Genomic DNA, 16470 nt, shown 5'->3' on the forward strand with positions numbered 1-16470 from the left:
GTTGAGCCCTCAAGAGAGTTTAAATTAATGCTGAAAGTTAAAGAAGGGCAAACATAAACAATTTTTGACTATAATGCTAGTTCTGTGTACATTCCCTCTCTGGCAAAAAATATTTGTCCACACATGACCCCAACCAAACATTTATTTTTAAAAGATCATATTAGATGAGAAAGAGTAATTTCACTGAGACACATTCCTAAGATTAATCTATTCATCACTTAATTCCTCAGCATAATTTTTTTCATCTGGTAATCTACAAGGGTAGGGAACAGGCATCTTGATTGAAATGAAAAAAGGAAAAGACAAGTGTCACCACTAGAAGGCAGAATCTAGCACTTAGGTGCTGGGTACACACTGAGAGTGAGGTGAAAATAGAAAAGGGTTTCAGAAATACAAGTGGAAGAACTACAAAGAGTCTATGCTTCAATTTTGGTGCCAGCCAACTTAGGTATACCTAAATTAACACAAGACTACTTTAGAAAGCTACAAATCTCATGTTCCTCTATTTCAACTCAGTCGTCACAGTCCTGACTACTATTCCACTATTTAATTCTCACTAATCCCCATTGGTAGGAAGAGGCAAGCCTGTGTTGTGTGATTTCATGCAAATTACTCAACCTTTACCTATTTATTAAGACTTGTTTTGTAGCTCAACATGTGCTATATCTTGGTGAATGTCTGTGTGCACTTGAAAAGAATAGGTATTCTATAGTTGTTTGGTACAGTGTTCTCTAATATCAATTACATCAAGGCATTTGATAATGCATTCCAATGTTCTTTACTGATTTTTATTTATCAGCTTTTGCTTCATGTATTTTGAAGATCTGTTATTAGTCACATTTGCATTTATAATTGTTATGTCTTCATCAATAATTCCTTTACTAAATGTTTTTTAATTTCCGTTATACTCTGTTTTAGCTGATATTAATATAGTCATTGCACCCTTACGCTTACTGTTTGCATGGCATATTTTTCCATGCATTACTTCAACTCAACTGAGTCTGTGTATTTGAAGTTGTGGCTCTTGTAGGCCGCATTTAGCTAAGTCTTCTTTTTTTAGCATCTCTGACAATTTCTGCCTTTTTACTGGCATGTTTAGACCATTAACATTAATGTAATTTTTGGTACTGTAAGACTTGGATCTAAATTGTTTTCTGTTTCACCTCTATGTTTTTAGTTCCTTTCTTCCACTCTTTTAAATTATTTAGATATATTTTAGTATTCTAATTTATCTACTGGCTTTTTAGGTATACCTCAAACTAGATTTACTAGAGAATGTATTCCATGTGAAAAACGGCATCTATAAAAGCCCTACAGCTTATGTCATAACTTACAGTGAAAGACTAAACACTTTCCCCTTAAGAACGAAAACATGCAACGAAGCCCACTTCACTACTCCTATTCAACACTGGAGAGTCTAGTCACTGCAATAAAGTGGGAAGACACAGTGGAGAGAAGAGCGAGGGACAGGAAAACTGTGTATTCGTACATGACATAACTGTTTATATAGAAAATCCCGAGGTATCTTCAAAACAACTACTAGAAGTAACAAGATTATAGGATACAAGGTTAATATACAAAAATTAATTACACTTTTATCTACTGGCAGCAAGCAATTGGAAAATAGTTTTTTAAAAGACTATATTGCATCTGAAAACAAAATATTCAGAACTAAGTGTAACTGGAAACATCCAACTCCTCTACACTGAAAACTTAAAAAAAGCCATTCCTGAGAGGAATTCAAGACCTAATGAATGGAGAGATGGTGTTTTCATGGCTTAAAATAATCAGTATTGTTAATATGCTTATTATCCCCAGATCAGGGCTGCCTGGGGATGAGAATGGAAGGAGGCATGAATTACTAAAGGACATAAGGAAACTTCAGGGAGGTTGGAAATGTTCATTTGACACTGGTGATAATTTCATGTCAAAACTCCTCAAATTATAAACTTTAAATATTCAATTAACTGTATATAAACTATATCTTAAGTATTATTTTTTTAAAAAGAACCAAAAAATCCTATCCATTTATCAAAATGGACCCTCATGAAAAACTTCCTGGTCTACATCTCTAATTAAACAGGATTTTTCCAATTTAAAAATTCCCAGGAAATTCTATTTACACACATATCTTGGAGGCAACATGTAGTGCCTCCCACATAATGTACACCCAGTACGTTTGCCAAACTGAAATAAATACGTTTTTTGCTCTAAGAGTTCTAAGAGTAGGAAAGCAGGTTGCATTCCTTCCTTTGCTTACTTAATCCTTTAACACTCACTCAGACTCATCCTCAAAGAAGGCACACAGTGGGGCATCACTTAATCCACAAAACCACTCTGTATAACAATGGAAGAAATTAAAACACAAATAGCACAAAGACAACAATCTCAAAAATGTAACAAGATACAGAGTATTGTCCCACAGGCATGGCTGATCAGTTGAGCACCGACCTTTGATCAGGGAGATTGAGCTTCAATTCCCGTTCAGGGCACATGCCTGGGTTTGGGGCTCGATCTCCAGTAGGGGTCCCGCAGGAGGCAACTGATCAATGACTCATCACTGATGTTTCTATCTCTCTCTCTCCCCCTCACTTAATCTCTCTGAAATCAACAGACTTTTTTTTTTTTAATTTAAAAAAAAAATGATGCAGAGTATCCTGCCTAGAAAAATGTCCTCTTTCCTATTTATCCATCCATCCTCCAGTTATCTTCCTGATTAAACTTGTAATCATCTTTGAATTATAACACACAATTTAGCTCTTAACTAAAATAAAAAATGTGTATTCTCCCATCTTTGTCCCAATAAAAGATGGATAATTGCAGATTATGTATTTTTTGCAGAGGCTAATATGTTTAGGATAGTGAGTTTATATAGCTATGACCTTTACTCCCTCAAATAATTTCTACACAATGCTAAGAAGATTTAAGCAAAACTATCCACAGCAATTTCCTCTTGATCTCCCTGCTTTACCCTTCTACAGCTTATACCCCACACAGCGGCTAAAGTAATCTTATTAAAATGTAAATCACATTACATCACTACTTTGCTTATATCCCTTCAATGGCTTTCCAACTCCCTCAAAAAAAACCCAAGTCATTACTACAAAGCATACAATGCCCTCAATCTTCCTCCTGCTCCTACCGCTTACTTCTCTGTCAAGTCCTATTGTTATAGGCAGTTAGACAGACATGAACAGAGCAAGGACAATGGGCCAGGTACAGAAACTCACCAATGTGGAAAGCCTCAGATGCCCAGCAAGGAGTAAACTGGAAAAACAAGAACTTCACCCCCAGGGTAACCTATGCTCCCCTAGCATATCACTGGTCATGCAGTTTGGACCCCTGACTTTTCATATCATTAGTCATGTGGTTTCGACCCCCCCTCCCCCCAAACTTTACCTCCCCAAAGATAACATCTAGGCCTTAATAGTATTTCATCTCCAGGCCCAGAAAAGCAGCAAAACCAGACAAGTGACACCATGGCTGCCTCAGGACCAGCTACATTGACACCAACCAATCAGTGGAGACTATGACCCTGAAAGGACACACCTGGAAAACTGCTGAATAATTCTATCAAGACCCTCCCGAGACCTCCCCTAAGATTTCCACCTACAAGACAGAGATAACTATGCTCAGGATAAAGGACCCAGTGTGCACTCTCCTCCAAGGGAGCATGCCCATGCCATTCCCTTCCTCCTTCTTCCCTCTAAGGGACCCCATGAAACTTGCAACCAGGGGAGCTGTGGGCAGTGGCAGCTCGTCCCCAGGTAACCCCCTGAACCTGTCTCCAAGGCCCCCTTTTCTCTGACTTCCCAGTGAGCAAGGCAGCTCAGCCTAGGCTATCCTGTTACTTCTTCTATGCCCTTCCTTGTTTCACTGTCCTAAGTATATTTTTGCTGCAGTCAATAAATTCTTACTTTGCTACGCTCTGTCTCTTAACTGAAAACTATGTTCACATTAATACTAACACATTCCTTGCTCATTGCCCCACAGTTCTAAACCGCCTCTCAGAGTTCCCAGTGGGACTGAGCTCCAAGTGCTCACAGTGGTAACTGACTTGATAGTTGCTCCACTTTCCTAGAATCAACCCTCAAACTACCTGTGATCAATCCTTATCTACCTCTGGGGAAACTCAAATCATGGCCGTTATCTTTTCCTTTCTCAAAAGAAATGTCTCCTGGGATTAGACATGAAATCTTCCTTTAACACAATAGCTTTCAAACTTTTTGGTTGTAGGACCCCTTTACACTAAAAAGTAACTGAGGATCCCAGAGAGCTTTTGTTTATGAGAGGTAGACCTATTGATATTTACCTATTAGAAATTAAAACTGATACAAAATTTATTCATTTAAAATAAATAACAACATGCATTGTGTTAACATAAATATTGTTTTGTATGAAAAATATAGTCTTCAAAACAAAAACTTGAGAGAATGGGATTTTATAGTTTTTTTTAAATTGCTTTAATAATTGCCTTAATAGAAAACCATTAGATTCTCACATCTGCCTCTGCATTCAATCTATAACAAAATCACAAGTCATGTAACCTCTAGAAAATTAATGAATAAAAGAGACAAGGAACGTGTTAGTATTAATATGAACATAGTTTTGACCTTGTGGACCACCTAAAAGGGCCTCACACACTGAGAATCACTACTTTAGCATAACAGGTTCCTATAAGCAATGAATAACATTATGAAATAACCAAGACACATGATTTAAGTTTTAAAAGAGGGGAAGGGACAATCAAAGAATGAACAAAGAAGAATATGTTTTTGTGATTACCAACATGATAAAAGAGATAAACTGCACTAATGTGGAGCACTCATTCTCTCAAAGCATTTCTTCCTTCTATTCCTTGACAACAGTTCCCTTGGAATAGTATAATCGTTTGCCAATCTTCAAAAACAAAAAACAAAAAACCCATAGGCAATATCAAGTTAATTTTGCTTTTTCTTATCCTAGGCAGCTTCCAGTAGATAGGGCACTTTTCATTAATAAATAACCAGTATATCCTCTAGTTGAATGGAACAGACAAGGCCAAATTAAAGGCCAAGTTAAAAAGCAAAATGCAAAAGGTTGGGCTTCCGGTCAAGATGGTACAGTTGGTAAATGTGGTACTCGCATCCTCTCACAACCACATCAAAATTACAATTAAACTACAGAACAACCATCATTCAGAACTGCCTGAAATCTAGCGAAACAGAAGTCTTATTACTAAGGATATATATAGAAGAAGCCATGTCAAGACTAGTAGGAAGGGTCCTGGCCAGGTAGCTCAGTTGGTTAGAGCACCATCTTGATACACCAACATTGTGGGTTCAGGGCACATAAAAGATTCAACCAATGAATGCATAAATAAGTGGAACATCAAACTGATGTTTCTCTTTCTCTCACTCTCTCACCCTCTTCCTCTCTAAAATAAGCAACTGAAAAAATTAAAAGAAAAAGAAAAGACTTGTAGGAGGTGGGGAGACGCGAAACAGGCTGGTCCCACACCAACACGTGGCTGCAGAGGTGCCCCCTGAGGAGTGACGGTCCCAGCCCCACACATGCCCCCCCCCCCCAGCCCAGGGTTCCAGTGCTGAGAAGTTCCCATAACTTCTGGCTGTAAAAATCAGCAGGCACTGAAGGTGAGTGAGACAAAGCCTGCTGGAGTCCCAGGCGTTCCTCTTAAAGGGCTCATACATGAACTCGCTGTGTGCTCCAGACCTGGGGCAGCAGCACTAAAGGCACCAGGGACATACAGAGAGGAACTGAATTATCTGGCATCAGGGTGAAGGCTAGAGGGGCACCTTCATCCTAGACAAAAGTGCTGGCAGAGGCTACTGTTCCTTTGCTGAGCCTTGCCCCCACAGTTGGCAGGCGGGCACCATATCTGAGTCTCTGTGGATCTGGCTCAACTGTTTGCCCCAACATGGTGATTCTGAGACTTCACCCCACCCAACTTGCAGACCCACCCAAGCCCTTTCCAGTGACTTATTCATACAAATGACCTGTCCTGGCTCACGCTGCAGATTTTCCTAAAATCTCTCAAACCTTAAATAAGCAGCATCTGGCTGAGACGTGCCCCATACCTCTTGCTAAGGGGCCCCAGGCCTGGCACTAGTGGCAGGCAGCCTGTTTGCAGCTTGGTCTCTCCTGGACACTTCTAAGCCCAGCACAAGTAGCAGCCATCTGCAGATTGCTCTGTAGCTCATGATGGGTGGCCCCAAACAGAACACAGGGGGAAGCTGATCTTGGCTTGCACTTCTCAGGGGGCCCCAGAGCCAGCACACCTGGTGGACAGCTTCAGGCCACACCAGAACACCATCCAACTACCTCTACCAACAACACACTCAAGGGGTGGGCACACTCAGGAAGTGGACTTGTTAGGCATCAGAACCCTGCTGAAGCAAGTCCAGCTCTGTGGTCTAGGCCCCTGCACAGCAGCACATCAACCTGGGGGTAAATCCTTCCCATTTACATGCCAACAGCAATCAAGGCTCAACTACAACAGAAGTGTGCACACAGCTCACATGGGAGGCACATCTGGCATGCCCAGCTCAAGTGACTGTAGAGGCTGCACCACTGGGCCCTACAGGACACCTACTACAAACAGCTACTCTATCAAGACTGGGAGATGTAGCAGCTGTACCTAATACATAGAAACAAACACCGAGAAGCAGTCAAAATGAAGAGACAAAGAAATATGTCTCAAATGACAGTTCAGAACAAAATTCCAGAAAAAGAACTAAATAAAATGGAAACGCGCAATCTACCAGATTCAGAGTTCAAGACACTGGTTTTAAGGATGCTCAATGAACTTAGGGGAAGAGTAGGTGAACTTAGTGATACCTTAAACAAAGATATAGGAAACATAAAAATGGAGATAAAATACTTCATAAGAACGAACCAGTCAGAATACAGAAGTGAGAATACATTACAGGGAATCAACAGTAGAGTAAAGGAAGCAGAGGATTAAACCAGCGTTTTGAAAGATAAGCAAGTCAAAAGCACCCAATCAGAACAGCAAAAAGAAAAAGGAAAAGAAAAAAAATGAGGATAGTCTAAGGAGCCTCTGGACTAACACTCACATCATAGGGGTAACAGAAGGAGAAGAGAATGAGCAAGGAATTGAAAATCTATTTGGAAAAATGGCATAAAAACTTCCCTAACCTGGTGAAGGAAACAGACAAACAAGTCCAGGAAGCGCAGAGAGTCCCAAACAAGATAAACCCAAAGTGACCCATACCACGAGACACCATAAGTAAAATACCAAAGGTTAAAGACAAAGAAAGAATCTTAAAAGTAGTAAGAGAAAAGCAGCTAATTACCTACAAGGGAGCTCCCATAAGACCATCAGCTGATTTCTCAACAGAAACTTTGCAGGCCAAAAGGAATTGAGACAAAATATTCAAAGTGATAAAAAGCAAGGACCTATAACCAAGATTACTATACCTAGGAAAGCTATCATTTAGAATAGAAGGACAGAAAAAGAGTTTCCCTGACAAGAAAAAGTTAAAGGAGTTCATCGCTACCAAATCAGTATTACAAGAATTGTTAAATGGTCTTCTTAAGAAGGGGGGGGGGATGAAAAATGGCAATAAATACTTATCTATAAAAAATTACTTTAAATGCAAGTGGATTAAATGTTCCAATCAAAAGGCATATGGTGACTGCATGGATAATAAAACAAGAACCTTACAATGCTGTCTACAAGAGTCTCATTTTAGATCAAAAGACACACACAAGCTGAAAATAAAGGGATAGAAAAAGTTATTTCATACTAACCTGTCAGTTCCTTAAAATTTTGGGAACTCTTTTTAACCAATGGTCTTACACATGTAAGTTCCACTTACACTTTCATATTGTCAATCACCACCACCCTCATTATCTGCCATTTCTGTTCATTTAACAGGCCTTCACTGAAATATCAGTTCTTCAAGGAAGCCTTTCCTGACTTTCCTAGACTAAATTTTACCTTTCTGCTATATGGTCTCACAGTTCACAAAACCCTTATCTTTAGTGTAACCACACAATTTACTATCCAAATGCTATTTTAAGAATGAATGGGGAGCTATTAATTACACTGACTCTGAGACAACAAGCAACATTATTGTCACTCTATATTATCAGTTTATCTTTCCTGCTTAAGAGTTTCATAAGGAGAAAGTATAGGTCCGTCTCTATTCCCCCAATACTTCGTTCTATGCTTACAGAGTAAGAGGTGTGCTCTCACTCACTCTCAAAGAATGGCATGAATTATGCAAATTAATGTGAAAAAGGGAAAACTCAAACAGACAAAATGAATTAACCAATCCTGTTACTTTTCCACCTCTATATCATATCTTTGACCAAGGCTTCTTATCTCATGCCTCACCACTCACCCCACCCCTCATCAGAATATAAACTTCATGGGAGCAGAGAATGTCTGTTTTCTTAAATGCCATTTCCCCTTGCCTTGCCTGTCTCTATCTGAAAGTCAAGCCACATAACCCTTGAAACCTTCCCAGATAGTCCCAGTAAAACATAGTCTCTCCTTCCTCTGCACACAGTATTTTATATCTTTCTATAATACTTTCTATACACACTTTGCTCTTGTGCTAGAATTATGTCTTATCATGTCTCATTTTTCTTAGTATACCCCACAACATCCAAGCATAATGCCTGACACAGTAGCTACAGAATACCTGTCAAATTACACTGGTAAAATGACAGTATTATACACAATTACAGGTATATGTTTAGAAACCTGATGCTATGCTAATTTTCTAGAGAACTTCCCATTTATGTATTCGTCCCTAGCCCAGGCCATTACCATTTCACAAACTAGACTATTGCAACTCCATCTACTCAGCACCGAGGGGGTTCAGAACAAGCCACCGTAGAATGTGCCCATTTGGTTTGTGAATTATTTTGATCTGAAGGCAATAAAGACCCAGCAGAGTCAAGAAAAGCTTTTTACATCCTCCTAACTGCCTAAAGGAAATTAGAAAGGTGGCCTGTACCAGTAAGAGAATTATTATCAGAGATAACTTTATATTATTATCAGAGACTAATCTGCAGGGCAAAGCAAATATCTGTTTACCAAACATTTGCTCTTCTCAACTTCCTGTGAATTGTCTTCCTCCCTTTTGAAGCCCCAGGCCCTATCCGTATCCCTCTTCTCAGCCTCAACTGCTTGGCTGCTTGTGAGTCTCATATTTTTGTGGTGCTCCTATATGTACATACCTAATTAAATTTGTTTCCTCCTATTAACTCTGTCTTTTATTACAGGGGATTTAGAACAAATTTATTTGACCAAATGTTTACTGTTTCCTTCATCTTATCTTATTCCCTCTGACCTAATTTATTCTGCAAACATTTACTGATATCTATTATAAGCTATGAAAATCACTAATGCTGGAGATATAAATAGCTGGAAATGTACAATGACAAAGCTGAAAGGTAAAGTTAATGTCTGGTGAAAGCCTAAATGTTTACTAAAAATATGTTACAATAAACAACTTAGGACACCAACTAGAGCTCCTTTTCCTCCTTCAATCTTGCAAATTAACTTTTAACCATGAATTTACAAGAATTATCTTACCAATAACACACACACTTAATGAGATTTTATGTGTAAAATAATTATTACATGGTTGGGAGAAGGAAAAGCCATTTTAAAGACAATTGGGAAAATTCAATGTAATTAGACTGTATGCAGTGAAAGAATAGTTTTGTTAACTAAAACCTGTCCTCAATGTTGCAGATGCCAGAGGAAACAGTCCAAAATTAAAACTCAAGGGACCTGGATTCAAGTCTCAGACAACAGACAACAGTTGTGCCCTAATTACAAAAACAAAAAAACAAAACACACACCTTTTATTTAATTCCTAAACTGCCCACTTCACTCAGAGTTGTTAAGATCAAATAAAATAACGAATCTGAAAGTGCTCTGAAAAAATAGAAAATCCTATAGATAAAATATTACCTTCACTATGGTTTCACTTGCTATATTAAAAATGAACTTTTAAAATCTACATTTCTGACATAATAACCCTGTCACAAACTAAATAAAGAGCTTTTACCCGTTCTACAGATCGTGCTCTCTTCTTTGGCCGAGTAGGCAGTGCATCCTCCTTCGGATTGGTGTCTATTGCCCAATAGGACCCCTAAAGGTAAAGAAATAACTTATATTAACAGTATATCACAGCAACTCTGTATCATTAAAATGGATTGTTATAATCCTACGCTCCAAAAGCAAACATTTTGCAAATACAACAAAAGTAGCATGAGAGAAACACTAGTTTTGAACTGAGAAAAGTCAAGTTCATATGAGAAAAAAAGTCCATTTATAACTAAATTATTAAAGAGAAAAAAATTCAATCTGAAGAAGCCAAGTCCAAGAACTTCTGCCACAGCCAAATTAAAGAGAAATGATCAAATGAACACATTTTAAAATATGTTAATTCTTAATTGAACACATATGATAATTATAACAGCACATGACATTCGAGTCTAATAGAATTTTATGTATAAAGATACTATAGTTCCTGCACAGTGGGACCTCATAAATCTAAATGGTAAGTGAAACAAATTATAAAGACAAACTACTTGAACAAATTTTATGAAATAAGTACCTCCTGGGAAGCAATGGTCTGTACATAAATCTTAATGCTTAATCTGTCAAAATTTATTGTAACCATTTATCCTCTCTTACTTTTTGATACAAGTTCTCAAACCACTCATTCAAAAATACATATGAGCACCTACTGTGTTCCAGGTACTCAGAAAGTGTGACTCCCTCAAAAAATATTTTGAAAAGCATAGATTATAAAGTCTGCACATATACAGATGAGGAGACCAAAGCTCAGAAAGATAAAAGTGGTTTGCTCATCCAAGGATATGAGAGCCAGGACCTGAAAAAAGGTCTTAGTTCCTTTCTTCCTCAGTTATCCTGTTTACACACACTAAGAGAAAGAAAACATAAGGAAGGGGAAAAGGGAGGGAGATATGCATTTCAGAAATAGAAATACAATGCAGGTCCTAGTTTTAAAATAATCTCAGTGACAGGATTAAAGTTTATTCTTTGCCTGTATTACTTCATTAATCTTCCTAGGCTACTTTATCAGGCAATATTTGTCAATGAGGGAAAATACAGCTCTCATCTACCAATCCTCGCACTGTGTGCCTGATGTGACTTATCAGCTTATGCATCTGTGCCTGCCCTACATGCTGATCTCACTGCCTATAATATCCACTGCCTATAATATCCACCCTGACAAACTCATATTCCACCTTCAAAATTTAGATGTTATCTAAAGGAATTCATCACTCTCTCCTTCTGCAAGATATCTCTAGTTTTTATACATTTAGATCATGGATTTCACTTATTATTTAAAGGTCTGTATCTCTTCTAGGCTATGACTTCCTTAAGGGTAGAAACTCATTTCTATATTCACTGTGATAGACACAATGTCAGACACAGAGCAAGTAAGTATTTAATAAACATTTGTTGAGATGGATAGAAAAAAGTTGAACAAACTGCCAAGAATATCAGAGTATGATGCCTGGCTTTCCCAGATTCTAATCTACTCAGGTACTTAAACTTAGCACGCAACCACTGCTGGGGCATTCTTCCATGTTATCTTTTCAAAGTAGTCACTGCATATCCCCTGATGAATCTACCAGCCGGATGCAAACTTGCCAAGAATCATGTAAAATGTAGATGCTACAGAAATTAAGCACTAAAAATGAAAATAATGATCTTGAGTAGGTTCAGTGGCAATTTCAAAATAAAGTAGGAATAAGTTTTACACTTGATTTTCATAAAAGTTGAAAATAAAGCATAAAGAGAAATACCAAAGCTCGACTAACAATAGTTTAAAAACCTCTATTCATGGAAATGATACCAAGCCCAAATTTTCTATATCTTATATATAATACATATTATATTTAGTATATTCAAATTCCCCTGGTTTTGAAGGTACGTATACCAAAATGGTCAACATCTTTTGAATGCAACTAATTTCTCATCAACTGTCATGCAGGGAACTAAAACAAATATCTACCTTGTAAATATTGATTCTGAATTTCCAATTTCTAAAATATTCTACTTTATTATTACTTCTGGTTCTTTATCTTATATATTACTATCAAAAGGCAATACTGATTCCACATTTCAAATATATTATCTAATAGATTCTAGAATTTTATTACTCCTGGTTCATACTTTTGAAATTTTTGGGTCTCAGAATTTTGTTGAAGAATGGCCATCGTTGCTACATAATTGCAAAAAATATTTTCATATATGCTTTTATAAACACCAAATAGAATGAAGAATTCAATTAACTTTTTCATTTCAATAGCATCTATTTCCTTGCAAGCACTTTGTATACACATCAGACTTCCAGACTTGTCCACTTATGAATCACATCAAGTGATTTTTGGTGCACAAACATCAAAAAAGATGAAAAACATTATTCACATAATTTTCTAGGAAAAAAGTTGTAGTCATAAAATACTGCATGATGAAGACCATGCTGAATGACTAAATGGATGAGAACAGCATGCATTTTTTTGTCCTTAGAAATATATCATTAACACAGTATTCCTTTGGTTTGGGAGGATTAATCTAGGCTATCATCAACTCAATTTAAGCATCATAATTACAGTCTAGAGTGCTGCTGTCCAAATGTTCATCAACGGGGGCCAGGGATCAAATATGCAACCCAGATACATGCCCTTGATCAGAAATCGAACCCGAGGACCTTGTGAGCAACATTGGCCAGGGCTCAATTTTCACTTCTTTATCATTATGAGAAGAGAAAAATAATCTAAACTCTCAACTATGTTCAATGAAAGCTAAAAGAAAAAGAAAAACTTAAGATGTAATGCTCTGGGCAACACAATAAGAAAACGGAAGGACAATAGTGGTGATTTCTTTACTGCATTATCCCTTCTAAGTCATTCAATCATTCTTTTGTATTCTTGTTATTTTAGCATTTGAGCATAATGGAGAAAAACTGATGGGCACTCATGAAATAATTCTTAAGATAATGAAACCACTTCCAGATTTAGGAAAAATAAGATCACTAAAATACCATATTGCATGTTAGATTTATAAAAGAATTACATATGGTAATTGCAAGATAAAATAGTTTTATTCTAGTTTTTAAAATACTTAATTTTCTATTTGTTCTTTGGGGAAAAATCTAAGAAATATTTTATAAGTTATAAAATAATCATCTTTAGAAATCAGAACTGCTCAGAATTGACACTCAAAAACCTAACTGGGTCCAATGGGCCCTGATGGTGCACTGAGAGTTAAATACATATAAAATATTCCCTCCTCCAACATTCGACACATACTGTTTGTATTAATCTTATTCCTTCTCATCTCCGATGATTTCTATCAAAGAGCAAGCACACAAGTATTTGGCAAATCTGAAATTTTAAGGGTTGAAATTTTTAAATATAGCACAGCTTGTATTTAATTATTAAAGAGAGTTGTGTCTACAAAAGATATATAATTTGGGTAATTCTAAAGATTTATCCTTTCATTTAACATTTGCTGAATTTCTACTCTGCACAAGAAAAGGCAAATTAAAATTAAATAACAATAGCTAAAATATTTTAGAGAAGCTTATTATCAAAAATAAAATACAAGAACAAGCTATACTGGAACATAACCTAATTAACCCAACAACTGGGAAGTGACACACGCTGAATCATCCTAACTGGCTAAACTTCTCAGACTTTTGGGCAGCTACCAGAAAGGTAACAAGTCTTCTCTTAACAACAGTGCATCAAAGTTGACCACGTATGTGCTAGTCACAATGCTGGCACTAGGAATAGAAATAAAAAGGAAGTCTCAGTCTGAAGTGTGGTGAGAGACAGAAAAGATACCTACATGGTTAAGTACCACCACCTTCATGTCTCTACTCAAAATTCACTCTCTCAATGAATTTACCTTCCTTACTCTTTTGAAAATTGCAATCTACACCTCAATCCACTTTATCCTACTCTATTTTTTCTACAGCATTTATAATTGTCTCACATTCTACATAATCTATATATTTATTTTGTCTCCCGTAAAGCAATAAGTTCCTTGAAGGCTTTTTTTTTTTTCTGTTCTGTTTGCTGATATATTCCAAATGTCTAGAATAGCAACTGGCATGTAACAGGCAAGTAAGTTATCACCATCAAGTGCTAAGACAAGTGAGTTGAATCTTCAAGGATGATCATGCTCAGATATGATAGAAGAAAACAAAAACAATTTTAGGCAGAGAAAAATAGCTCCTGCTCAATAAGCACTTTTAATGTGACACTCATGGACTCCCAGAGGGTCTGTGGACAAGACTGCAGGGCTCCATAAACTTTAGTAAGAAGAAAATGATGAAATTCAGCCTTTCCATTATGAATGTAAGAGGAAACCACAGTTTAGCAATACCTAAAAATCAGTTTGTTTCCTATCACATTACTAGCTTTTTGTCTCAGAATGTCACTCTACTACTCATTATTTAGTCTACTTTTATTTAATGTTACCATATTAAATTCTGTTCAATTTTGTAATTTAATGTTACCAAGGAAGCATAGATTATTGTATCACGAACTTGTTATAGTATTTTTATAACTATTTTAATGTAACTGCTTATCTTTTAAATACCGTATGCTCTGGTTTAGGCCTTTAAAAATATTATTATTCTGAGAAGGGGTTTCACAGACTTCAACAGCATTGCCAAATAAAGCCATGGCATAAACAAGTGCAAAAGTTCTGGTGCTAAAGTCATAGACATATGAGAGAGAATAAGACATCAAGAAAACTTTATCTGACTAAGTTAAAAAAAAAAGGACCTATAGAGAATTTAAAAATTCTTTTTTTCTTTTTTGCTTTACCTGAATGTTATTTCCTTCAATACTTTAGGTGGCATGCTGATTCTAAGTTTTCTTGTAATTAATTAATAAATCCTGAAAATTAAAAATGTATTACTGATACCAAACAATCCAAAGTTCAAATCTTAAGAGTCTTTACAGCACTTATTTTTTAACTTCTCTACAAGCTATCACAACTAGGCAGCAGTGAAAGAAGTTATGCTAATACACAATCTGTAATCATTTTTTATGTAGAAGCTTTACACAATGAAGAGTGGGCCAACAACTTTCAAGAAATCTTGATCTCTGAACCTAGTATATCATATGAAATTTTCTGTTTATAAATAGATTTCCTCACTAGACCAGAAGTTTTCATGGCAGTGATATTTTATTCATCCTTGTGTCCCCACAGCCAAGCTTAGAACCTACTATAAAATTATAACAATAAATGTTTGCTAAACTTATTTCTAATGAATATCATATTTGAAGATACACTGAAATTATTAAAATAATTTAAAATATTAAAATATTCATAGCATCCAGAGCTACATGGGGCTACAGACAGTATAGCTCTACTTCTTTTTATATAAACCCCACATTTTATTCCTTAAGTTAAAAGGAATAAAGGATGGAAAGACACCCTGTGGTTCACGGCTTGGAAGACTTAATATTAAGATAGCAGTATGCCCCAAAGTATCTATAAATTCAATACAATTCATATCAAAATCTAAGTCAGCTTATTTGTAGAAACTGACAAGCTGATCCTAAAATACACATATATTTGACCTAGAATAGTCAAAACAATCTTGAAAAAGAACAAACATAGAAGATTCACACTTCCTGATTTTAAAACTTACTACAAAGTAACAGTAATTTGAATTAAGAGTATAAAAACAAACCTGTATATTTTGGGTCAATTCATTTTCCACAGGCTACCAAGATAATACAAATGAGAAAAGAATAATCTTTTCAGTACATGGTGCTGCAAAAACTGGATATCCACATGCAAAAGAAATTGGGCCCCCTCACACCACATATAAAAGTTAAAATTAACTGAAAATGGGTCAAAGGCCTAAATGTAAGGACTAAAACTCTTAGAAGAAAAACAAGTGTAAATCTTCATGACCAATGGTTTCTTAGATATGACACCAAAAGCACAAGCAACCAAAAGAAAACTGGTAAATTCATCAACACTTAAAAAACTCTTTTGTCAATAGACACTGTCAAGAAACTCACACAATGGAAGAAAATTTTGCAAGTCATATATGTGATAAGGAACAGATATACAACTCACTAATAAAAAGACAACCTGGTTAAAAAATGGACGAAAGAGCTGAACAGACATTTCTCCAAAGGAGATCTATGAATGGCCAATAAGCACATCAGGGCAATGCAAATTAAAATCATAATACAATGAAATACCACTTCCACCCACTAGGAGGGCTATAATAAAAAAGACAAAATCAAAAGTGTTGGCAAGAATGTGAAAACCTGGAGGCCTCGTAATTGTGAGAATGTAAAATGGTACTGCCACGTTGGAAAATGGTCTCGCAGTTCTTCGAAAGATTAAACATATGACCCAGCAAATTCCACTTAAGAGAAATGAAAACATATCCACGAGAAATGAAAAAT

At 36.3% G+C, this 16470-nt stretch overlaps 1 protein-coding gene across 6 annotated transcripts in view; it reads right to left on the reverse strand.

Moving 5' to 3' along the window:
• The window catches only part of FOXJ3 (forkhead box J3), a 101106-nt gene that overhangs the window by 25856 nt on the left and 58780 nt on the right, over positions 1–16470 (reverse strand). For all 6 annotated transcript variants that reach the window (XM_087820360.1, XM_087820364.1, XM_087820361.1 and 3 more), the window contains exon 5: positions 10053–10136. In XM_087820360.1, coding sequence (XP_087676486.1) covers positions 10053–10136 — 84 coding nt within the window. The remainder of the gene's footprint in view (positions 1–10052; positions 10137–16470) is intronic.

The sequence above is a fragment of the Miniopterus natalensis genome, chromosome 9 (assembly GCF_054644295.1).
Source record: "Miniopterus natalensis isolate mMinNat1 chromosome 9, mMinNat1.hap1, whole genome shotgun sequence".
NCBI classification, from domain to species: Eukaryota; Metazoa; Chordata; class Mammalia; order Chiroptera; family Miniopteridae; genus Miniopterus; species Miniopterus natalensis.